The sequence below is a fragment of the Schistocerca americana genome, chromosome 1 (genome assembly GCF_021461395.2).
Source record: "Schistocerca americana isolate TAMUIC-IGC-003095 chromosome 1, iqSchAmer2.1, whole genome shotgun sequence".
Lineage (NCBI taxonomy): Eukaryota > Metazoa > Arthropoda > Insecta > Orthoptera > Acrididae > Schistocerca > Schistocerca americana.
The window spans coordinates 717806477-717832061 of record NC_060119.1 but is presented as its reverse complement, the minus strand read 5'-3'; the positions used below and the strand labels follow the sequence as shown (position 1 = coordinate 717832061).

Here is a 25585-nt window from a genome sequence, read left to right as displayed (position 1 = left end):
TCCACTCCTGGGATAGGAAAGACTCCTTACTCTCTCCCTTAAAACCCACATCCTTTTGTCTTTCCCTCTCCTTCCCTCTTTCCTGATGAAGCAACCGTTGGTTGCGAAAGCTTGAATTTTGTGTGTGTGTTTGTGTTTGTGTGTGTTTGTGCGCCTATCAACATGCCAGCGCTTTCGTTTGGTAAGTTACATCATCTTTGTTTTTATATAAAACATAGTTAGTTGAATGACAAAGACAAAAGTAATTAAATGGGTAAATGACAAGAAATGCAAGACAGTAATAAAGTTGTTAGAGTATGGCATATATGATTACAAAATAAAATATGTTTTCCATTGATAGTTCATTCCATAAGATTGTAGGAAAGATAATTTGTCACACAGCAAAGGAACTCTTGAGCAGAGTACAATCTTTTACTTTCCACTCACTCCGCAGTAATAGTTTTAAATTTATTTACTGACCTTGTGTACATATTTTCAGATAATTTGTTAAAGTAGATATGACCAAGATACTTGATACGGATGTTTGGCAGCCTAGTTTAGCATTTTAATTTCAAGCCAACTTCATATGTTTTCGTTATGGATTGCCCTCCTTTGATTATACTTAAGTTTTCTTTAACAAAGACAAGGCAGTTACAAATACAAAGCCTGAGTACTGTTTGGCCACAATAACTTGACAATTTTGCTAGTGCTGCCAGAAGCAGAGAAAATCAGCACTACTTGAAAGATATTCAATTGTCTCGGAGTGTTGCCAATGTCAGGTTGTGAAGTATTACAAAAGACTTGCATCCACTAGCAAGTAACTTCTGTAGGCACTCACTGAGATGTTTACATCAGAGTACTTATTACAGAAGTGCAGTTATTATTAAAAACCATTGTTGTTGCATTACTGTTGATAAATAAAAATCGTGCCGAAACACTAAAATAAAAAAATAGAAAAAAATTGTGGAAGAGTACATATTGATGTTACCAAGAAACACAATTCAGTTGCCTAAAATCAGAGGACTTCACTTGGATTAAAAGCTTTGAGGATGTTGTACACAAATTTCGAACATCTTTTTAGAATCAAATATTTGACTACGGGAAACAAAATGAGGTGCGGTATCTCACCAAGAATATGTTTTAATTACTTTTCAAATTTGCAAGCAGTATTTACTGCTTTTATCACAAATGTAATGCATTTAGGTTTACGGTAAAATTAAAAAATTAGCACAAATTTAAGGACATCTGTACTGCCGTTCCACTTTCCCTTATGGCGAAAAAAATTGATTTGTAAACTCATTTCACTGTTCCTTGACCGGTGCTGCCAATTAAGTGTTTGAGGGTTCCAATGGTACATTTGTTTCAACCGATCTGCCTTTGTGTCATTCTCCTTTTCGACAATTATAATTTCACACCAGCACTGAACACACACAACTTCTGTAGGTTTGAGAAGAACTTACATGCAGAGGCAAATTAGGAATCACTTGCAGTAGGATTCAAGAAACTAGAATGAACTTTTCATCCTACAGTAGACAGTAGACACAGTTTTAGTTTGTCAGGAAGTTTCATGCAAGAGACTGTGTCTACTAATTTGTGAACGTCTTTAATTTGGTGAAACTAGCAGATGTCAACAGGAAAGGGATTGGGGGTGGGAGCAGATATAGTGATTCTGTGATTGTATGGATTATGTGCCATACTATACCAGGGTGTGGGACAGAATGCCTAATACATATGCTTTCTGGATTATGATGTTAGAGTGGTTGCAAGATGGGCAAATAAACTGCAATGACTCAGTGAGGAAGGCTGAACTGTTATCTACAATAAAGGAAAACAAAATAGCCATGGAAGTGTATGTTGTGGGTGAAATCGCAGAGAACAGAGGCCACAATGTACTGCGTTTACTGCCCTAACACTTTGATCTAAATCCTATAAAATTGGCATGGGCCGAAACAGAACACAATTTCAGGGAGAACACTGTCACTAACAACATGTCGAAGGAAAATAAACTTACTGCAAGAATGTTCAGTAGCTGGAGCAAGTGTACTGGACACGAGATGGAATAATGGAAATGACCATCAATGGCATTATCATCATTACCAAGCCCTCAAGCGGTGGTGGTGGTGGTGGTGGTGAATCATACACAGATGTTAGTGATCTTTAGTGAACATCATTTTGGCAGTTGTTTTGGGCACAGTTTATTACTCTTTGTAAACATTACTGCTGTGTTGCGTTTAATAAATGCAATGCGCAGACAGATTTCAAAAATTAGTATTTTACTTTCAGTTCAGAGTGTCGTAAGTTATACATTCATCTACTTTCATTTTCATTGTTTTTTATAAACAAGTAATACATAAATTGGAGGTAAAACACTAGAGTATGAATATATCATCAAATTAGGTGATTTACGTCTGGCAGACATGTCACTTAAGTGGGCAATATTTCTGCGAGTGCTGCCTCCAATTTCGTGTTAGGCACAAAACATGGGTAGAGGAGCCAACACTGCCCTTCCCCCCCCTCCCCCCCCCCCCCCTCATCCCGCCCTCTCCCCACTGCCGGCCTCCCCGCCCCCCCCCCCGACCCCCCCCTCTCCGCACTGCCCGCCTCCCTTCAGCAGCCATAATGTGGGGGCACGGTCGCTACAGACAGCCACCGTGCCAATTGTTAACTTATTGCAACGAACAGTAGAGTCATTATATTTAAAAATGGAAAATCCAGGATGGAATGTAACAATAAGAGAGAATGAAAGTTGCTATGCACCATATAGCGGAGATGCTGAGCTGTGATAGGCACAATCATAGCTTTCGGCCATTAAGGCCTTTGTCAGCAGTAAACACACATATACACATGCACACACGCACACACTCACGCAAGCACAACTTGCACACACATCTGCAGTCTCAGAGAGCTGAAACTACACTGCGAGCAGCAGCACCAGTGCATGATGGGAGTGACGACTGGGTGGGGGTAAGGAGGAAGCTGGGGTGGGTAGGGGGAGGGATAGTATGGTGGGAGTGGCAGACAGTGAAGTATTGCAGTTTAGACGGAGGGTAGGAGAGAAGGTGCGGAGGGGGAGGGAGTAAGTAGTGGAAAGGAGAGAAATAAAAACTTCCCTGCAATACATCCTACATTCCCGTAACCCTCCTGGCCTCAACCTTCGTTAGCCACTGTCCTCACCCATCCAGCCCCCTCCCTGTTCCCATTCCAGCACTACACAGCCATCATTTCACCACCACACCCAGTCTTTTAATTTCTTTTATTTTTATTTCTCTCCTTTCTGCTACTTACCCCCTCCACACCTTCTCTCCTACCCTCTGTCTAAACTGCAACACTGCACTGTCCGCCACTCCCACCATACTATCCCTCCCCCTCCCCACCCCAGCCTCCTCCTTACCCCCACCTAGTCGCCACCCCCATCATGCACTTGTGTTGCTGCTCGCAGTGTAGTTTCAGCTCTCTGAGACTGCAGATGTGTGTGCAAGTTGCACTTGCGTGTGTGTGTGTGTGTGTGTGTGTGTGTGTGTGTGTGTGTGTGTGTGTGTGTCTGACTGACTGACTGACTACTGCTGGCAAAGGCCTTAATGGCCGAAGGCTATGATTGTGTGAATCTTTTTATTGTGGCTGCCGTGGCTCAGCATCTCTGCTATATGGTGAGTAGCAACTTTTGTTGTCTCATATAGTCATTATATTTAGTTGTTTGAAATAAAATGTATGTGATTCACATGGACTAAGTCTTGTAGTGCATGTGATAGATTTATTTTGGTGCTTAAACAATTACGGGCACTGCTTCTCTGCTTGTGCAGCAGATAAATGACAGAGGCTAATCTGTCACATATTTTCTGTGTGTGGGTATACCAGCTGAGCTTTTGGTCTTTGCGAAATCCCAGTAGTTTGACAGTTCTGTTGTCATGAATGGCGGCATTCAGAATGAATATAATGCCATCAGTTTCACTGTCAATTTTTTGGAGTACATTTGCCTCAAACCAAGTAGTACACCTCTCCATCACCATCGTGCTGTATTCATTATTTTAGAGGTTGATGTTACATGTGATGAGTGTTGTCATGTGCATGTAGCACTGCATCACACAACACAACACGTGGGTAAACCATTTATGTAAATGATGGACAGGAAAGGTCCAAAAAGAAATCTCTGAGGTACACCCTTATAACTAGAAGACATTCTTACATTTGATTATTTTTATTAACAGTTTTCCATGCCCAAGTAAGACTGCATTAGGCACACAGCATTCTGTCTCCCTCTGTAGTGGTAGAGTTTCTTTGTTAAGAATATGATGCAAAATCCACACACAACTTATTTTTGTGTCATATTTTGTGGTTATTTGTATCAAATGTCACTCGAAACTAACGTTACTGTGGGTCATGAATGAAACTCAAGTGTGTACATAAGGAAAGGAAGTACAAGAATTCAAAGGTCTCTATAAGCACACTTCTGCAAGACAGATCATCAAGGTAATAGTTCAGAATATGGATAGTGCATGAGGTGTACAGCACTAGGTGTGATGAGAACACAAGGGGTTGTGTCAGCAGCTAGTATAAGTAGCCACTCGGACAGCATCAGCCAGACAACATGTTTCATAGCCATGATTTAAAGCTGTTATACTTGGCGGAAAAAGTAATCTGATAGTCACAGGAGATTCACCATAGCAGTAACTAGAATTCCATGGCTCATGATAGGGAGCCGAAGATTGCAAAATAATGTGAGGTATAACTAATGTTCAGTGAGATCAATTCTCTGTTGATCCTAGGAATTTTTGCCATTTATCAGTCTTTTCACTTCTGGCAGTGATATGTATACGTGGATAATATAGAGTAGCACTATCGATTGGAGTTCATGTTAAAGTGTAGGTCCCCTTTCTATTGGGTGGACAAGTCAGATCATAGGTCTGAGAAATGTAAAAGCACACTGACACTAATAGGACTACGCTTAATAAAGCCCTGTAGAGCTCAAACCAACATGTACATCTACATACTTACTCAAAAAGCCATCGTACAGAACATGGTAGAGGGCACTCTGTGCCACTACTAGTCATTTCCTTTCCTGTTCCACTCGCAGATAGAGCGAGGGGGGGAAAAAAGGACTGTCTGTCTGTCTCCATATGAGCACAATTTCTTGTTCTTATGTTTGTGATCCTTAGACAAAATGTACATTAGTGGCAGTAGAATCATTCTACAGTCAGCTTTCACTGCTGGTTCTCTTAATTTTTTTAATAGTGTACCTCGAGAAGAACTTTGCCTTGCCTTTAGGGATTCCCATTTGAATTGCCGGAGCATCTTTGTAACACTTATGTGTTGTTCAAACCTACCGGTTACAAATCTAACAGTCTATCTCTGAATTACTTCAATGTCTTCCTTTAATTTGACCTGGTACGAATCCTAAACACTTGAGCAGTATTCAAGAATAGGTCGCACTGGCGTCTTACCTTAGGTAAGTCTTTCCACTCCCGGGATTGGAATGACTCCTTACCCTCTCCCTTAAAATCCACATCCTTTCGTCTTTCCCTCTCCTTCCCTCTTTCCTGATGAAGCAACCTTGGGCTGTGAAAGCTTGAAATTTGTGTGTGTGTTTTTTATTGTCTCTATCAACGTACCAACACTTTCGTTTGGTAAGTTACAGCATCTTTGTTTTTAGATCTAAATCATTTATGTATATAGAGAACAACAGTGGTCCTATCACACTTCCCTTGAGCACCTCTACAATACCTTTGTCTCTGATGAATACTCACTGTTGAAGACAGCATACTTGGTTCTATTACTTAAAAAGTCTTTGAGCCACTCATATATCTCGGAACCTGTTCCAGATGCTCGCACTGTTATTTTCAGTGTGTAGTGGGGCACTGTGTCAAATGCTTTTTGGAGATCTAGAGGTATGGAAGTTCGCGTTGTCCTTCATCTGTAGTTCGTAGTATATCATGTGAGAAAAGGGCAAGCGGAGATTTGCACAAATGGTGATTTCTAAAACTTTGCTGATTCTTGGACATAAGCATCTCACTCTCAAGAAAATTTATTATATTTGAACTGAGGCGATGTTCAAGGGTTCTGTAGCAAATTGATGCTAGGGAAATTGGCCTGTAATTATTCAGGTCCATTCTTTTACTCTTCTTATGTACAAGAGTCATCTGAAGTTTTTTCCAATTGCTTGAGACTTTGCAATGGGCAAGAGATTTAGGATAAATACAAGCTAGGTAAGGGGCCAGTGCCATAGAGCACTGTTTGTAAAATCGAATTGGGATTCCATCCATACCTGGTGACTTATTTGTTTTCACCCTTTCAGCTGTTTTTCTACGCCAGGGATGCTTATTATTATGTTGTCCATACAGGAGTCTGTTCAATGGTCAAATGATGGTATGTTTGGACAATTTTCATGTGCGAATAATTTCTTAAATGAGAAATTCAAAACTTTAGCTTTCATTTTGCTATCTTGAACTGCCACACCAGACTGGCACATAGTTCTCCAAACCACAATTTATAATCTGTTTAAACTTTTCTCATTATTTCTCTCTATTAATCTTACTGGAACTAAGTAATGCCAATTCACTGTGTAAGTGAGATGCTGATAACAGCTCATCTGCTCTTTCTAACAGAAACATTCACCCAGCCTTCTTGACTGATTTATTTATGTTCGTAACCATAGTTGCGACAATAAAACCTCTACATTGTTGCGGTCGATAAGGTCCAGTCTGTTTGTAGTTAAAAGATTTAAGATATTTGCATTGCATGAGGGTTACTGAATTAGTTGCTCAAGGCAAGATTTCAGAAAACGTGTCCCACAGGGGGCTAACAACTTTTTTGTGAGCACATGCTTGGCTACCATTGGGCCCCGACCTGTGCAGCATTACTTACTTTCAATGCTGCGAGATTATATTTCCACTATCCCATTCCCTCTCTACCTGTCCATCAAATGGTTTTCTTGGTGCGAACTGTACTTGTACCTGATTTATAATTTGGGACCACAATTTCCACTTCTGGCAATTTCTACAGCTTTTCATTAAATAAACACATGGTCCCGACTGTTTGGTTTCTCCTGCCACAAATTTTTAAAATTCTCCGGAAGTGCAGGGGGAGGTCACACAATGCATTGTGTGCTCCACTGCTGTGCCTTTTAATCTTTGCACCCTTCCCTTTAGTAAGGTAACACACCCAGTACTGTAGCCATCAAGTTTTTTTTTGTGGGGGAGGGGGGGTTATCAAGTGCCTATAACCCCCCCTGCGGGTCCGGGGTAAGAATAGGCCCGAGGTATTCCTGCCTGTCGTAAGAGGCGACTAAAAGGAGTTTCAACCGTTTCGGCCTTCCATGTGATGGTCCCCCTTGGGGTTCATTTTTCAAAATTCTACAGAAGTACGAGCCTTTTGGGGAAGGACGCCTTACGTGGTGTACCACTGGTCCTCAGTGCACTAAGACCTTGGCACTCAGCATTGTACCGGCGTTGTAACCATACCCACTATTCCTCAAATTGGGCCTAAACGCCTGATGGGTTGTACAAGTTACGCCCATAGTGCGTCCCCATCTGCACCTACGATCATGGACTTTCCATGGCACCAGAAATCCAGCACGGTAGCCAGCCCGTTGTGGTGGGGTCGTCATGTACCCTCTAGGTTGTAGCCCCCTGACAACACAGGGATCGTACTGCTGATACCTGAGCTGCACCCTCCCCACGTCGGCCAAGGAGTAGATGCCCGTCTCCTTGGGGCATCAGGACTCCCGGCAACGGTCATCCTGCCAGGTGGCCCTTGCTGCGGCTGGGTGGCGCCCGTGGGGAGAGCCCCTGGTCGGAGTGGGTGGTATCAGGGCGGACGTTTCGCAGATGAAACGTCAACACGTATCAGGTCGCTCTGCGGCCGAGTCTTTCAAAAGAAAAGGTACTGTCTCTGGTTCTGGTTCTCCTGCCCTTTCCCCCTTGGCCACTCCCTGGGAGGAGGGACAGGCCCGCCGGCTTGGGGCGAAGTACTTCCCCCGCTATTTGGTCTGTTCTCTAACCGATGGGGGGACGTTCGCCACCTCCAAGCCCATGTTCTTTGTTCAGCACATTGAGGACATCTTTGGGGAAATCGAGAATCTCAGCAAGATGCGTTCGGGGTCCGTTCTTATAAAGACCGCCTCCGCCACACAGTCGGCGGCGCTCCAGGTGTGCGACTGCCTAGGGGACATCCCAGTGTCCATTGTCCCGCATCTGGCACTAAATAGGACGCAGGGGGTTATTTTTCATCGGGACCTCCTGCTGCAATCTGATGAGGAGCTCAGGGCCAACCTGGAGCGCCGAGGCGTGCATTTTGTCCGGCGAGTCCAGCGCGGCCCCAAAGACCGTCACATCGACCTTCATTATGAATAACTTCTTGCGGAAGCGCCCAACCGCGGCTGTGTTCTTTGATTTGGAGAAGGCTTATGACACCTGTTGGAGGGCGGGCATTCTCCGCACCATGCATACATGGGGCCTTCGCGGTCGCCTCCCTCTTTTTATTCGTTCCTTTTTAATGGATCGACAGTTCAGGGTACGTGTGGGTTCTGTCCTGTCCGACACCTTTCGCCAGGAGAATGGGGTGCCACAGGGCTCAGTTTTGAGCGTCGCTCTCTTCGCCATCGCGATCAATCCAATAATGGATTGCCTCCCAGCTGATGTATCAGGCTCCCTTTTCGTGGACGATTTTACCATCTACTGCAGCGCGCAGTGTACACGTGTCCTGGAGCGCTGTCTTCAGCGTTCTCTTGACCGTCTTTACTCCTGGAGTGTCGCCAATGGCTTCCGTTTTTCTGCCGAGAAGACAGTCTGTATTAACTTCTGGCGCTACAAAGAGTTTCTCCCACCGTCCTTACGACTCGGTCCCGTTGCTCTCCCAATCGTGGAGACAATCAAATTTTTAGGCCTTACCTTTGACAGGAAACTTAGCTGGTCTCCACATGTGTCATATTTGGCCGCCCGTTGTACCCGTTCTTTAAATGTCCTCCGTGTTCTCAGTGGTATGTCGTGGGGAGCGGATCGAACCGTCCTACTTCGTCTATATCGGTCGATCGTCCGCTCCAAGCTGGATTATGGGAGCTTCGTATACTCCTCTGCACGGCCATCCATCTTACGCCGCCTCAACTCCATACAACATCGGGGTTTACGGCTTGCGATCGGAGCATTTTATACCAGTCCCGTAGAGAGTCTTCATGCTGACGCTGGCGAATTGCCACTCACCTAGCGGCGCGATATACTGCTTTGTCAGTATGCCTGTCGGCTACTGTCAATGCCCGACCATCCGTCTTATCGTTCCTTTTTTGACGACTCTCTTGACCTTCAATACGGGTTGTATGTCTCTGCCTTGCTACCCCCTGGAGTTCGCTTTCGTCGCCTCCTTCAACACCTTCATTTTTCACTCCCTGCAACCTTTCGAGTGGGCGAGAGCCGCACGCCACCTTGGCTCCAGGCTCAGGTCCACGTTCACCTCGACCTCAGCTCGCTCCCAAAAGAGGTCACCCCCGGTTCGGTCTACCACTCCCGTTTTTTGGAGCTTCGTTCGAAGTTCATCGACATGACTTTAATTTATACAGATGGCTCTAAGACCAATGACGGGGTCGGGTGTTCCTTTATTGTTGGGGCACAAAGTTTCCAATACCGGCTCCATGGCCATTGTTGGGTCTTCACAGCTGAGCTCTTTGCCCTCTACCAGGCTGTTCTTTACATCTGCCGCCACCGACATTCTGCTTATGTCATCTGCTCAGATTCCCTGAGCGCCATCCAGAGCCTCAGTGATCCGTACCCGGTTCACCCTTTCGTACACCGGATCCAACGCTCTCTTCAGCAGCTGGTGGACGTCGGTACGCCGGTTAGCTTTATGTGGGTTCCTGGCCATGTCGGTATCCCTGGGAACGAAGCTGCAGATGCCGCGGCCAAGGCTGCGGTCCTCCAGCCTCGGACAGCTTCTTGTTGTGTCCCTTCGTCCGATTTTAGCAGGGTCATTTGTCGGCGCGTTGTGTCGCTGTGGCATGCCGATTGGGCTGCACTTACCGACAACAAGCTTCGGGCCTTAAAACCTCTTCCCGTGGCTTGGACGTCCTCCTCACGCCCTTCTCGGCGGGAGGAGGTCGTTTTAGCAAGGTTACGAATTGGACACTGCCGGTTCAGCCATCGCCATCTGCTGACGGCTGCGCCGGCGCCGTTCTGCCCATGTGGGCACTTGCTGACGGTTAGACACATTTTAATGTCCTGTCCAGATCTTAACACACTGCGCCTCGATCTTAACCTGCCTAATACTTTAGATGCCATTTTAGCGGATGACCCACGAGCAGCTGCTCGTGTTCTTTGTTTTATCAATTTGACAAACCTCGCTAAGGACATTTGATGATGTTTTTTAGTCCTATGCCTGTCAGTCTGTCTTTTATTGTGTTTTCCCTTTTAGTTGTTGTTGTCAACTTGTGCCTCGCGGTGCATTCTTAGAGTAGTCAGGGCGCTAATGACCACTGAAGTTGTGCGCCCGAAAACCACAAAAAAAAAAAAAAAAAAAAAAAAAACATCGACACCGGGGCCTTTATCTTCGCCTTTGATGGGGACGTTCTCCCGGAGAAGGTAAAGGTGATGTGCTACCGGTGCGATGTGCGACCTTACGTCCCGCCTCGTATGCGCTGTTTTCGGTGTTTGCGCTTAGGGCACATGTCGTCACGGTGTGAGGCTGAGCCCCTTTGTGGCGACTGTGGACGTCCTCTTCATGAGAAACATACATGCACCCCACCACCTCGGTGCGTTAATTGTCCTGGCATCCACTCGCCTAGATCCTCAGACTGCCCCGCATATCAGAAGGAGAAGAAGATACAAGAACTCAAAACTTTGCATCATCTCTCTTATTCTGAGGCCAGGAAGAAGAATGACCGCCTCCATCCCGTGCCGTTGCCCACTTCGTTTGCCTCAGTTGTGTCCACTCCTTCCGCGGTATCCTCACCCCTATCCTGTCCCCCCTCCGCCTCCTCCCCCCATCCGGGGTCTCTGCCTCCGCCTCCCAAATCCCTCCCTTCCAAATCCTCCTCCCCCGTGGCCCCCGCCCCCTCTGCCCCACGGGCCACCCTTCCTCCTCCTCCTCCTCCTCCCCCCCCCCCCCCCCCCCCTGCCGCCTGAGAAGCGATCCTCTTATCAGGCGTCCATCGGGGAAACGTTCCGGACCCCAGCTTCCCAGGTCCGGCGTTCCAAAATGGACCCCGCGCGTGAGGACCTTCTTCGGGTCCAGCCCACCATCCCTGTGCCTCCTCGGACTTCCAAGAAGGCCTCCAAGAAAAAGTCTCTAGCCCCCTCTCCACCCCGGCGCATTTCGTCTGACGCTCCTTCCGTGAGTCGCTGCTCCCGTCCGTCCTCAGTTTCGCCGGGACGCTCTGCTGCCAGGTGCTCAGCTGGACTCTCGTCGGCAAATGATGCTGCCCCTCCTACACCACCAGGGACAGCGGCCGCAGCTGGTGACGACTCGATGGAACAGGATCCGCCTCTCGCCGGTTGTAGCGTTGTTCCCTCGAAACCTGGCCCTCCGCGGCCGTCGAGGTGACCAGCTCGTCCCCCGTCTCGTTCCCCCTCTTTTTTTGACTAGCGATGGCCTTGTTACATTGGAACATAAGGGGTATTCGATCTAATCGGGAGGAATTACAACTGCTCCTCCGCCTGCACTGTCCGCTCGTCCTTGGTCTCCAGGAAACCAAGTTGCGCCCGACTGACCGTATTGCATTTACCCACTATACCTCGGAGCGATATGACCTCACCCCTGTGGACGGTATCCCAGCTCATGGTGGGGTCATGTTGCTCGTTCGGGACGATGTCTATTACCATCCCATCCCATTGACCACCCCACTCCAAGCAATAGCTGTCCATATTACTCTTTCTGCTTTTACTTTTTCAGTTTGTACCATCTACACTCCATCGTCATCTGCTGTTAGTCGGGCTGACATGATGCACCTGATTGTTCAGCTTCCCCTGCCGTTTTTATTGTTTGGCGACTTCAATGCCCATCATCCCCTTTGGGGCTCTCCTGCATCCTGTCAAAGAGGCTCACTCTTGGCGGATGTCTTCAACCATCTCAATCTTGTCTGCCTCAATACTGGCGCCCCAACTTTCCTCTCGGACTCTACTCATACCTACTCCCACTTGGACCTCTCGATCTGTTCTACCACTCTTGCCCGTCGGTTCGAGTGGTATGTCCTTTCTGACACCTATTCGAGCGACCACTTCCCCTGTGTCGTTCGTCTCCTGCACCACACCCCATCCCCACGTCCTTCGAGCTGGAACATACCGAAAGCTGACTGGGGACTTTACTCCTCCCTGGCGACCTTTCCGGACCACGATTTTCTCAGTTGTGACAGTCAGGTCGAATACCTCATGGCTGTTATCATCAATGCTGCCGAACGTTCCATTCCTCGTACTACCTCTTCTTCACATCGCGTTTCCGTCCCCTGGTGGAACGAGGCTTGTAGAGACGCTATCCGTGCTCGACGATGTGCTTTACGCACCTTTCACCGCCATCCTACGTTGGCGAATTGTATTGGATACAAACGACTCTGAGCGCAATGCCGTAGAGTCATCAAAGACAGCAGAAAAGCTTGTTGGGCCTCTTTCACCAGCTCCTTTAACAGTTTTACTCCCTCTTCTGTCGTATGGAGTGGCCTGCGCCGGCTGTCGGGCATTAAGGCCCACTCCTCGGTACCTGGCCTGGCCTCAGGTAATGAGGTCCTTGTTGATCCTGTGGCTGTCTCCAACACCTTCGGCCGGTTTTTCGCGGAGGTTTCAAGCGCCGCCCATTACCACCCTGCCTTCCTTCCCAGGAAAGAGGCAGAAGAGGCTCGGCGACCTTCCTTCCACTCCCTGAATCTGGAAACTTATAATGCCCCCTTTACTATACGGGAACTCGAACGTGCGCTTGCACTGTCCCGGTCCTCTGCTCCGGGGCCAGATGCCATTCACGTTCAGATGCTGGCACACCTTTCTCCGGCGGGCAAAAGCTTCCTTCTTCGTACCTACAATCGCGTCTGGACCGAAGGTCAGGTCCCCATGCGTTGGCGTGACGCCGTCGTTGTTCCTATACCCAAACCCAGGAAGGATAGACACCTTCCTTCTAGTTACCGCCACATTTCTCTTACAAGCTGTGTCTGTAAGGTGATGGAGCGCATGGTTCATGCTCGGTTAGTTTGGATTCTTGAATCTCGACAGCTGCTTACCGATGTCCAATGCGGCTTTCGTCGCCGCCGCTCCGCTGTTGACCATCTTGTGACCTTGTCGACATTCATCGTGAACAACTTTTTGCAAAGGCGCCAAACGGTAGCCGTGTTCTTCGATTTGGAGAAGGCTTATGATACCTGTTGGAGAGAAGGTATCCTCCGCACTATACACAGGTGGGGCCTACGCGGTCACCTGCCCCTTTTTATTGATTCCTTTTTAACGGATCGAAAGTTTAGGGTACGTGTGGGTTCCGTATTGTCCAACGTCTTCCTCCAGGAGAACGGAGTGCCTCAGGGCTCCTTCTTGAGCGTAGCCCTTTTTGCCATCGCGATCAATCCAATTATGGATTGCATTCCACCTAATGTCTCAGGCTCTCTCTTTGTCGATGACTTCGCGATCTACTGCAGTGCCCAGAGAACATGGCTCCTGGAGCGCTGCCGTCAGCGTTGTCTAGACAGCCTATACTCATGGAGCGTGGCAAATGGCTTCCGGTTCTCTGAAGAGAAGATGGTTTGTATCAACTTTTGGCGATATAAAGCGTTCCTTCCGCCATCCTTACATCTCAGTCCCGTTGTTCTCCCATTCGTGGAAACGACTAAGTTTCTAGGGCTCACGTTGGACAGGAAACTGTGTTGGTCTCCGCATGTCTCTTATTTGGCGGCCCGTTGTACACGTTCCCTTAATGTCCTCGAGAGTTCTTAGTGGTTCATCTTGGGGTGCGGATCGCACTGTCCTGCTTCGCTTGTATCGGTCCATAATCCAATCGAAGCTGGATTATGGGAGCTTCGTCTACTCGTCTGCTAGGCCATCCCTCTTATGCCGTCTCAAATCCATCCACCATCGTGGGTTACGTCTTGCGACCGGAGCCTTCTACACTAGTCCTGTCGAGAGTCTTTATGCTGAAGCTGCTGAATTACCATTGACCTACCGGCGCGACGTACTGCTGTGCCGGTATGCCTGCCGGCTGTTGTCTATGCCCGACCACCCCTCTTACCAGCCCTTCTTCGCCGATTCTGTCGACCGTCAGTACGGGTTGTATGTGTCTGCCCTGCTCCCCCCCGGAGTCCGCTTCCGTCGCCTGCTTCGACAATTGGATTTTGCCCTCCCTACCACCTTCAGAGAGGGTGAGAGCCCGACACCACCTTGGCTCCAGGCTCCGGGCTCCGGTTCATATTTATCTCGACAGCAGCTCACTCCCGAAGGAGGGTACTCCGGCTGCAGTGTATTGCTCATGGTTTGTCGAACTTCATGCTCGACTTGCCGGTCACACCTTTATTTACACCGATGGCTCCAAAACTGACGATGGTGTCGGCTGTGCCTTTGTCGTCGGGGCCGCTCCTCGACCAATGTTCGAGCTTTACGGCCGAGCTTTTTGCTCTCCATCAGGCCGTTCGGTATGCCTGCCGCCACCGCCATTCATCGTATGTACTCTGCTCTGACTCACTCAGTGCTCTTCAGAGCCTTGGAGCTCCCTATCCAGTCCATCCCTTGATTCAGCGGATACAGCAGTCCCTCCATTCTTTCGGTGATAATGGTTCTCCTGTCAGCTTTCTGTGGGTTCCCGGACATGTAGGAGTGCCTGGGAATGAGGCTGCGGATGCTGCAGCCAAGGCTGCAGTCCTCCTGCCTCGGCCAGCCTCCCATTGTGTCCCGTCATCTGACGTTCGTGGGGACGTTTGTAAGAGGCTTGTGTCATTGTGGTGGGATGCTTGGTCATCCCTCCAAGGAAACAAGCTCCGGGCAGTAAAACCGCTCCCAACTGCTTGGACAACCTCCTCCCGACCATCTCGGCAAGAGGAGGTCCTTCTGACCAGGTTGCAGATTGGGCATTGCCGGTTTAGCCACCGCTACCTGCTCTCCGGTGACCCAGCCCCGCAGTGCCCTTGTGGTCAGGCATTAACAGTGCGCCATGTTTTATTGTCATGTCCCCGCTTTAGTCAATCTCGTGTTGTCCTGTCCCTGCCATCTACTTTACCGGATATTTTAGCTGATGACGCTCGAGCAGCTGCTAGTATTCTGCGTTTTATAACTTTAACTGTCTTGTCCAAAGACATCTAACCTTTTTACTTATTTTATCTGCAACTTTGTCAGGTCTTTCTGGTGTCCCCCCCCCTCCCCTTGAGTTTTACTAGATTCCATGTGCTCTAACAACAGTGACTGGGCGCTAATGACCTCAGTAGTTGAGCGCCCTTAAACCCCACAAAAAAAAAAAAAAAAAAAAAAGAAAGAAAGTGCCTATACGGTGGTAGCCCCCCACCATGCAGGAACACAGTGTTGGTGCCTGAGCTGAAAACTCCCCATGTCTACCAAGGAGTATGTACCCATGGTGACTGGTGCATGGGAACTCCAAGCAGCGGATTACAGGCCAGGTAGCTGTAGCTGAGGCTGGATAACTTCCATGGGGGAGCCCCTGTTCGGAGAGGGTGACACCATCTCGGACAAGCCGCCAATTAAGCAGATCAAGTTATCTCCCGCTGGTGGCCATATGGCCCTAGCAGCCTCTGTGGAAGGAAAGTTCTTGTTTAATACAGGAAGATACGATCCTAAAATTTTTCCCTTCCTTGGCAATGCAATAGGAGGAACTTAGGGTTAAGTGGCAAGCAGAGAAATACTTCCCCCATTACTTAGTTTGCACAAGAACTGACGTGGATTGCTTTTTGGCCACAAAGCCCTTATTCTTTTTGGAGAGCAAGGAGATAAGTTTGGAGAAGTGGCAGCTCTCTCTAAAATGAAAAGTGGATCAATTTTGATCAAAACAGCATCCCCTGCACAATCACAGACACGGGCACTGCTGACTTGTAACTAATTGGGTAACATACCGGTGACTGTCACTCCCCATAATAATATAAATATGGTTCAGGGCATCATTTTCCACAGAGACCTGCTCTTGCAATCTGATGACAAGCTTCATGCCAACATGGAGCCACAGGTGTACACTTTATCTGTTTTGTGCATAGGGGGGCCAGAGGACAAAAAGGTCACTATTGATGCCTTCATCTTGGCCTATGAGGGCAGTCCACTGTCTGAAAATGTGAAGGTGATGGTATACTGATGTGATGTGAAACCATGTGGCCCCTTCCCCCCAACGTGATGCTTAAAGTATTTGAAGTTTGGGCATGTCTTTGCATTGCAACTATAGCCCCATCTGTAGAGATTGTGGACAACTGCTGCATTTGAATGCTCCTTCAGCCCCTCCCTCCATCTGTGTTAACTGTGGAATGCACCATTCTCCTTGCTCACCAGATTGCACCATTTTCCGGAAAGAGAAGAAAATAAAAGGATATAAGATCCTGGACAAACTAACTTATCAAGAGGCCAAGAAGTAGTATGACACATTGCACTCAGCATGTGTAGCAGCACCATATGCTGCAGCTCCGAGGTTGATATTGCCCTCTTTGGCGCTGGTGCTCCCAGCTGTTACACCTACTACAGTGGGTCCTCAGGGCCGCTCGACCAAGCCTGCCTCACTGATGGTTGGGGGCTCTCCTCTTGCTGCTTCCCTCTCACCTATTTTGGGATCATTGGCTTTCGACTCAGCGGGGATATTGGTCCGCATCTCCCAGCTGGAGACAAATCACCTTCCTCCAGTTTCTCTCACCAGGAAGAGATCCCTCAGGACACTTCCTTCCAAGGCTTGTTCTGGTCTAAAACTGTTTACTAACTAGTGACTGAAGGAGCCACAAGCTGCTGGTCACAGGGCTTTGCAATCATCAGCATTACCTGAAACTGATTCACAGAAGCCTTCACAATCATCCAAATCCTGTAAGGAGAGGAAAGATAAGAAAAAGTCCTCCAAGAAGGAGATTCTGGTGACTCCCACGTCATCAGATCCTGCCTGTTCCACCTCTGTATCAGAGGTGGAGATTCTGACAGCCCCTGATGCCCCAGGTTGCACCACGCGTCGGAACCTGGAACCTGTGTGTTGATGCCTTAACCCTTCTGCCAGTGGCAGCAGGTGATCATAGGGTATAATTTGCCCCTTTGGCCCCTTTGTGGCCTCAAAGTACAACAACATTATTCTCCAGTAGAATTTTAGCATTTTTTTTTTCCACTGCCTGGCTGAGCTACATCTTTTCAGAACTTTGCCTGCCTTCTGCATTGCCCTTCAGGAAACTTGGTTTCCAGCAACAATGCGTACAAGAGGAACTGTGTTTTGCCTTTTTGCTTCATATCTCGTGTCTAGGACACACAAAAGTAACAAAAACATTAAAGTGTTATTTTCTAATTATCATTGGCTGATGCTCAATAATATTATATTTATTGCATTATTCTATCATTCATCATAACCAAAACAAGACACAATATTCATCAATGGCTATTACTTAGGTGCGTTTTGGTTTGATCACTCAAATTGGTAGAACCTTCAGAATATACACTGTGGATACAAAGTATCGAGGTTTTTGGTAATTTAGGATGAAGAAGCTGTGGTGCAAAGAAAAGGTGCACAGACAAGTTATTGTGACAACAGGAAAGTAGGAAGTAGGGCTGAGAAACTTGAAGGAGGGGGCATGGGAGAGGGGGGAAGAAAGGAAGAAAAATTAACTTTTGGAACTACGAAGTTAATTCCTTTTTGAGGAGAAAGAGGTGGAGCAAGGATAGACTCAGGTGCGATAAATAAGCTAAAAGTAGTAGTTACTAACATTTTTCAAAATCTGATGTTTGTTATTTTCGTGTTTCCTACAGATTGTTGTGCATTGTGTATTTTAGGGTATGGGTTTCCTTTATGCTGCTGGCCTCACTGTGAATGTCAGCCAAGCACGTGCATTGGTGCATTACACATTTGGGGCAATTGGAGGAAGTGCGTGGGCTCGCATGGCTCTTGGTTACCGCTATGTGTCTGGGGTTAACCTGGTGGGAAGCTGTGAGCGAGCCCTTGACTTCTACAGGAAAGTGGCGAGTAAAGGTACAGAAAATTTAATGAGTGTGCTGTCGCATGATGATTAAACTAATTGAAAACTAATTAATGAGATGAAACATAGAGGCTTACAGGAACTGGTTTTAAGTGTTACTGACAATAAAATGAATATTAGTTGATATGTGATCGGAGGCTTTCCCGGCATGTGTGTTGTTTCCAGGGCTCTCAAGTATTCAGCTGGATGTGATCGTTCTAGTCCCACGATAATTCAGCGAATAACCTTTCTGCCATCATTGGGTGGTTCTGATAGAATGGTCTGTCTCCTTAGTGTCAGTGTTATTTATGTCCATCATCGGACTTGGATTCCCTGTGCCGATGGTCCAATTGCATCCGCTCACATTCCAATTGCAAGCACTGATGCTTCGATAGCAGCTGCCGACAATCCATTTGCAGGTGCTAACCCTGGTCCGTGCCGTCCCCAGCGTCGCGCTAGGTGGTGCAAGATGGAGAATCCCGTGGAGTGTCCCTGGTGGCAGTCATGGAAGGACCTTTTGTCTGCTTGGAGCACGATTGCTTGATGGAGCTAAGTAATGGTTTCCATGCCTTGCTGGAGTTGAAAACCTGTCTCGGTTTATGAGATTGTCCGTTACGCAAATTTAAATGGGCTCTTGAAGATGCTGCCCCAGTAGAAACTGGTAGGGGCCAGAATTTTGGTCTCTTCATATTTCGCGTTGTGTCCAGTTTCCAAGCAGTGTTCTGCCAGTACCGATTTGTTGGACTGACCTAGGTGCGTATGGCGTTGGTTTTGTTTGCAGTTGTCTTAGACTCTTTGGATTGTTTGACCGATGTAGGATTTGTTGAAGTCACGTGGAATATTATATATGGCCACTTTCTTGAGGCCAAATCTGTCTTTCACTGTCCCCAGTAAGGCACGTACCTTGGGTGGTGGTTGGAAGACCATGTCAGTTTTGTGTTGTTTTAGCAGTCTACCAGTTTTTAATGTCAGGTTGCCTGCATACAGTAGAAAGGCAAGGCCTGGTCCCTCATCTTTATACTGTTCTTCATCTGGGTTCCTGCTGTGTTTCCGTTGTCTGAGGGCTGTCTGGATCTGTTGATTGCTGTATCTGTTCTTGCGGAACACATTTTCTAGGTTTTTGATTTTTTTGTGCAAATTTTGTTTGTCCGATAATGAGTATGCCCTGTGAACCAGTGTGTTGAGCATCCCGTTGAATTGTACAGGATGGTGGCAACTCGAGGCATGTAAATATAAGTCTGTATGTGTAGATTTGCGGTACATGCTGTGACCCAGTGTGCCATTTGATCTCCGCTCTACAAGTACATCCAAAAAGGGTAATTTCCCTTCCTTCTCAATTTCCATTGTGAACTGTATGTTGTAATGGCTGGAATTTAGATCTACGCCTGTAGATGACCAGGTCCATGGGGCCAGATGACAAATGTCATCCACGTATCTGAAAAAACACACCAGTTTCCATTCAGCTGCTTGTAGTGCCTTCTCTTTGAAACTCTCCGTAAATAAGTTGGCTACCACTGGTGAGAGAGGGCTCCCCATAGCCACACTGTCGGTCTTCTTGTAGTATTGGCCATTGAAGACAAAGTAGATGGATGTAAGTACGTGCCTGAAAAGTTGTCAACTTGGGACAAAATTTCTCGCTGATAGGGTGGATCGAATTTTCTAGTGAAAAGTGACAAGACATCAAAGCTGACCAGGATGTCTGTTTCTCATAGGGGGAGCTCCTTGAGATGACGTATGATGTCCGTTGAGTTCTGAATATGGTGTTCGCACTTTCGCACATACGATCTGAGCACAGCTGCCAGGTGTTGTACGAGAGGGTACATGGGCACCCCTATGTTGCTGACAATGGGATGCACCCCTTCCGTATGTGTCTTAGAGAGGCCGTATGTTCTCGGAGCTACTGCGGAGTGCTGTCAAAGTCTTTTGATGTCCTTCTCCTCAATTGTGCCATATTTCAGTAGGGTAGCAGCGCCTCCAAGGTGAAACCGACCACCAGCACATCTCGTGGGAAGAAAGAGCGGCAGTTCTAGCCCTCAGAGAAGACAGAGACCATTGTCCTGCCTGCTGACAAAGGAAATGCCACAGTCATTCTGAACAGACAGGACTATGAACAGAAGATGCTCAAACTGCTTGATGACCCTGCATACCGGAAGATCAAGACAGATCTGACCAACAGGATACTACTAAGCACTGCCAACCTACTGAAAAATGGCGCAATTGAGGAGAAGGATACCAAAAGACTTAGACGGCACTCCGCAGTAGCTCCGAGAATATACATCCTCCCTAAGACACTTAAGAGGTGCGTCCCATTGTCATCAACATACGGTCGGCTGCTCATGTACCCTCTCGCACAACACCTGGCAGGCCTGCTCAGACTGTATGTGGGAAAAATCAAACACCGTACTCAGAACTCAACGGACTTCATTTGTCGTCTCAAGGAGCTGACCCTAAGAGAAACAGATATCGTGGTCAGCTTTGAATGTTTTCACTTTTCACACGGGTCCCACTAGATGATTCGATCCGCCTTATCATTGAGAGCTTTGGTCCTGAGTTGACACAACTTTTCAGGCATGTACTTACATTCACCTAATGCGTCTTCAACGGCCAATATTATTCGCAGACTGACAGTGTGGCTATGGAGAGCCCTCTCTCACCAGCGGTAGCCAACTTATTTGTGGAGTGTTTTGAAGAGGAGGTACTACAAGCAGCCAAATGGAAACCGGTGTGTTTTTTCCAATACATGGACGACACATTTGTCATTTGGCCCCATAGATCTGGTCATCTACTGATGTAGATCTAAATTCTGTCCACGACAACATACAGTTCACAGTGGCAATTGAGAAGGAAGGGAAATTACCCTTTCTGAATGTACTTGTAGAGCGGAGTTCAAATGGCACACTGGGTCATAGCATGTACCGCAAGCCTACACACATGGACTTATATTTACATGCCTCGAGTTGCCACTATCCCGCACAACTCAACAGGGTGCTCAACACACTGGTTCACAGGGCATCCTTGATATTGTACGAACAAATTCTGCACAAAGAACTCGCACCTAGAAAATGTGTTCCGCAAGAATGGGTAAAGCAATTGACAGATCCAGACAGCCCTCAGAAAACGGAAACACAGCAGGAACCCAGTTGAAGAACAGTCTAAAAATGAGGAACCAGGCCTTGCCTTTCTAACATATGTAGGCAACCTGACATCAAAAATTGGGAGACTGCTAAAGCAACACAAAATTGACATGGTCTTCCAACCACCGTCCAAGTTATGCACCTTGATGGGGACAGTGAAAGACGGATTTGGCCCCAAGAAAGTGACCGTATATAATATTCCATGTGGTTGCGGCAAATCCTATATCGGTCAAACAATCCAAACAGTCAAAGACCGCTGCAAAGAACAAACACGCCACATGCGCCTAGGCCAGCTCAACAAATTGGCACTGGCAGAACACTGCTTGGAAATTGGACACAACACGAAATACAAAGAGAGCAAGATTCTGGCCCCTACCAGCTTCTACTGAGACAGAATCTTCAAGAGGCCATTGAAATTTGCGTGACAGACAGTCTCATAAACCGAGGCACAGGTTTTCAACCCAGCAAGGCATGGAAACCATTACTTAGCTCCATCAAGGAATCACGCCTCAAGCGGACACAAGATTCTTGCACGATGGCCACCAGGGACACTCCACGGGGTTCTGCATCTTCATCTTCCACCACCCGGTGGGAAGCCAGGGACAATGTGGACCTGGGTTGGCGGCCGCAATTGAAGCGTCAGCGCTTGCAATTGGAATATCGGCAGCCGCAATTGGACTGTCCAACGCAGGGAATTGAATCCCTACTGATGGACATAAATAACACTGACAATTACCAGACAATCCATTCCATCAGAATCGTCTGATGATGGTGGAAAGGTTATTCGCTGAAATATCGTGGCACTTAAACGATCACATCCGGCTGGAAATCGGAGAGCCCTGGAACCATGAATATTAGTTACTAAGTGTAGTGTACCACTGCTACTTTCTGTTCATATCTCATATCCTTTATTGTTTGTTTCATTCAAGTTTTATTTTACATAACTGAGACACGTTAATTAGAACTAAGAGATCAAAGCACAATGAATAACATCAGTTATGTTATTGTCTGTCTTTCAGAATTCTCAGTGCAGCATGAGAAGTGGCCACAAATGACATTTCCATAAATCATGTACCGTCTATTCATCACTTAATGTATGAGGGGGAGGGGAGGGAGGGCGGGGGAGAGGAAAAGTTAAATGTTACTTCATCTGTAACCATGTGCTTCTTCATATGGTGTTTATTAAAATCTTAATTACTGTTCAGTGCTATTTATTTTGCCCATTCCCCATTTGAGTGTCTGCCAGTTAAAAGAGCAGATTATTTTCAATATCATTTACCTTTTGTTGCCCTGAGCTATTGTATCAATTTTTGTTGGAGCTGGGCAACAAGAAGTGACTGTTGGCCATTGCTTCCACTATTGATCATGGGCAGTTCTCACTCTGCAGAAGCATATCAGAGTTCTTATCATTTTGCCAGTATCTCTTCTTATTAGTTTTTGCCACACTTACCATTGTAGTTTTAGCTGTCTATAAATATGTTAATAAACCATTGACCTTTACTAAATAGACAATTATCCTTACTCATCCAGTTTTATTGGGTGGCTTCTCCCTCTATAATTCTATTTCTAATTCATTACAGGGCAGTATGATTTCTCATGTTCTAAGAACTTATGAGCAATTAACACAGTGAAAACTAATCTTGTCTTGAACAGTTTTTTTCCACATAAAAAGTTGCAATCTTAAATGTCGGTTACTGTCATTCCACAGCAATTCCATATTCCTCTGCTTTCTTCTGCCCTCTGTTTCTTAGAAATGAGTCATGAATTTTGGTAAGTATATGTTCATATGTTGTACCTGCTGTCAGCTTCACCCACGTAACTCTAGCTATTGTGCATTGGATTATTCATGTAATTAAAATTTGGGTTACAATAAGGATTATCAACACACTGTAAAAAAGAGTAACCCTTTAGGCTCGTAGCTTCTGTGCAAGCACCTAGCTTATTAGTGGGAGTTTACACGGCTGCTTGATACAGGAATGCAGCATTTTATTTAATTGCTGTAATGCTGTAATTATTTGTAGAACAGTAATTAAATTCTCAGAAATTTTTAACATTACAACTTAAAACATACATTACCAACCAAAATGAATTTTTGGTGTAGCATGCCTTGAAACAATCTTCAAAAAAAGTGCTATACTGCATTATCTGCATCCGAATGGTGTTTCCTTTCATTTTCTTGTCTTCTTGCATCAAGCTGCTCATCTGTGTAGGTTAACATTTTTCTGCATGGGTTGGATCTACTCAGTGAAATGCCTTTCTGTGAGCCATTCAGGCATAGCAGTTTCTGTAGGTTGCCCTCACTGAAGTGAAATTTCGCTTTTCTTGTGACTTTCCAGCAGTTGTGATACAGAAGCAGTCTGAAAATTAAGTGTTTTTTCGTTTGTCTTTTCACTGGCTTTATAAACTGAAATATCGTCAGCCTTCTGAACATTTTCATATACCACTTTACCTTTTTTTTAAAAAATATTTTCTAGCCCTTCAGATCTACACCACCATAATAGAATTGGATTGTATAATGCATTGAAACTTTCTTACCTCATTGCTCCTTTTTGTTGTTGTAGCAGCTGCGTTGTTATGAAATATTGAAATAAAGGCTGCCTGTTTCTTGTGCACTCATTTCAGCACCATGAGAGATATGTTATGACTTTACCTTTCTTGAATCTTGGATTTTTCAACACATCAGGTACTTTCATCCCATTCCGTCAAAGTGTGCCAGGTACATTTATTCCTTTTCCTTTCAAAAAGTGACAGGCATGCAAGTTTTTATAGTGGTTCTCCATGCAGAGAGTATCACCGAAGTTGAAAAGAGGATCAAGTTTTACTACAATTTGTCTGACATTCAGATTATCATTAAAAAGAATTTTTGTTTCTGTCTCTGTGGAACTTCCTGTATAAATCACAAATTGCCACAAATATTTTGTAGACGATATGCGCATGTGCGTTATAGCTCTCTCTTCAGATTTGCTGCTTTTAAAGCTAGGGTTTTTCCCATAATCTAGAAATTAATAAATAGAATTGTGTTCTATGTTTAATAAATTTTTAAACATATCAAAATGCATGTAGCTCCTCATTGTTTACGAAATAAAGGAATCTACAAAGTATTCTATAAGGTTTTGAGATTGCAGTCGATTGATGTCAACTTCTTGCCATGGTACTTGGCTGAAAACCATTCAGCCATTTTCATGTGAGTATTTTACACTCATGTTGTCAACTTTATTCCAAAATTTGGCACAGACACATATGTGCATAGGCAGCTGCTCCATAAGCACCTTCTTTCGAGTTTAGAACACTCTTGAATACTGCTGCGTTTATAGAACTCAGGTGCATGCATAATGGTGATACTGCATACAAGCCCTCTATCAGAATGCGGACTCGCAGAGTTAAAATTCATATGTGAAATTAATAAAATTAATTGTCGCTAGATGTGTTTTTAGGCATAAAATGTTTTCTTTCTGAATATGTTAAAGAAATCACTAGCTCCCAAGTCTTATCCTGTTGAAAGATGCCCTCACCATTAATAAGATCTACTGCAAAATTTATTTCCACAGATTCCTTAATATATGAATCTCTGAAGGATCTCATCATGGCCAAGATATCTCTGGCAGAATAATCCATAGAATGTCCTGTGGAGATACAATGCTCTGCTGTGGCCTCCTTACTGGGCTGTGAAAGGCGAGTGTGGTGATAATGTTCAATGCCCCTTTCACATACTATGTGTGTGGTGTGACCAATGTAGGCTTTGCCACACTGGCAAGGTATTGAGTACCTCCAACTTGCCACAAATCCAGATCACCCTATAATGAACCGAGAACAACAGAAGTCTTTGTAGGTGGCTGGAAGATAACTTTAACATAATATTTCCTAATTTTGATGATATATTGCCAGCATATGGGAGGAATGCTCTGGACTTGCAGCTTCTCCTCCTCTTGATTTTGTTGGTGGACACATTTCTTCTTTCTTAAAACTGTGCTGGTCTGATGTGGAGAATATCCATCATCTCCGAGCACAGATTGTAGATGTTCCTGCTCCTTTGTGAAGCTCTCTCTGCCAGACGTATGTGCTCAGTGTACAAAAGTTTGAAGGACACCCATAGTTTTTGATGGGTGGTAGCAGCTAGATGCCTGAAAATATGGGTTTGTATGTGTGAGCTGATGGTAAATTGAATGCCCCAGTGATCCATCCACTTTCCAGCTAACCAAGAGGTCCAGAAATGGCAGACAGCTGCCCTTCTCCACTTCAATCCTAAGGTTTATAATCTCATGAATTGAATTCAGATGGTGCAAAAATGATGACAGTTCTAAACCATGGGGCCACGCCTTTAAAAGTATCATCTAAATATTGCCTGAAGACTTTTGGTTTAAATTCCTCCGAATCAAGTGTTCTTTCCCCAGTCTTCCCCAAA

The 25585-nt window shown here is 46.0% G+C and overlaps 1 protein-coding gene across 1 annotated transcript in view; it reads left to right on the top strand.

The window, feature by feature from the left end:
• The window catches only part of LOC124610241 (protein sel-1 homolog 1-like), an 89629-nt gene that overhangs the window by 26360 nt on the left and 37684 nt on the right, over positions 1-25585 (top strand). Inside the window, exon 3 of the mRNA XM_047140142.1 lies at positions 17868-18063. Coding sequence (XP_046996098.1) covers positions 17868-18063 — 196 coding nt within the window. The remainder of the gene's footprint in view (positions 1-17867; positions 18064-25585) is intronic.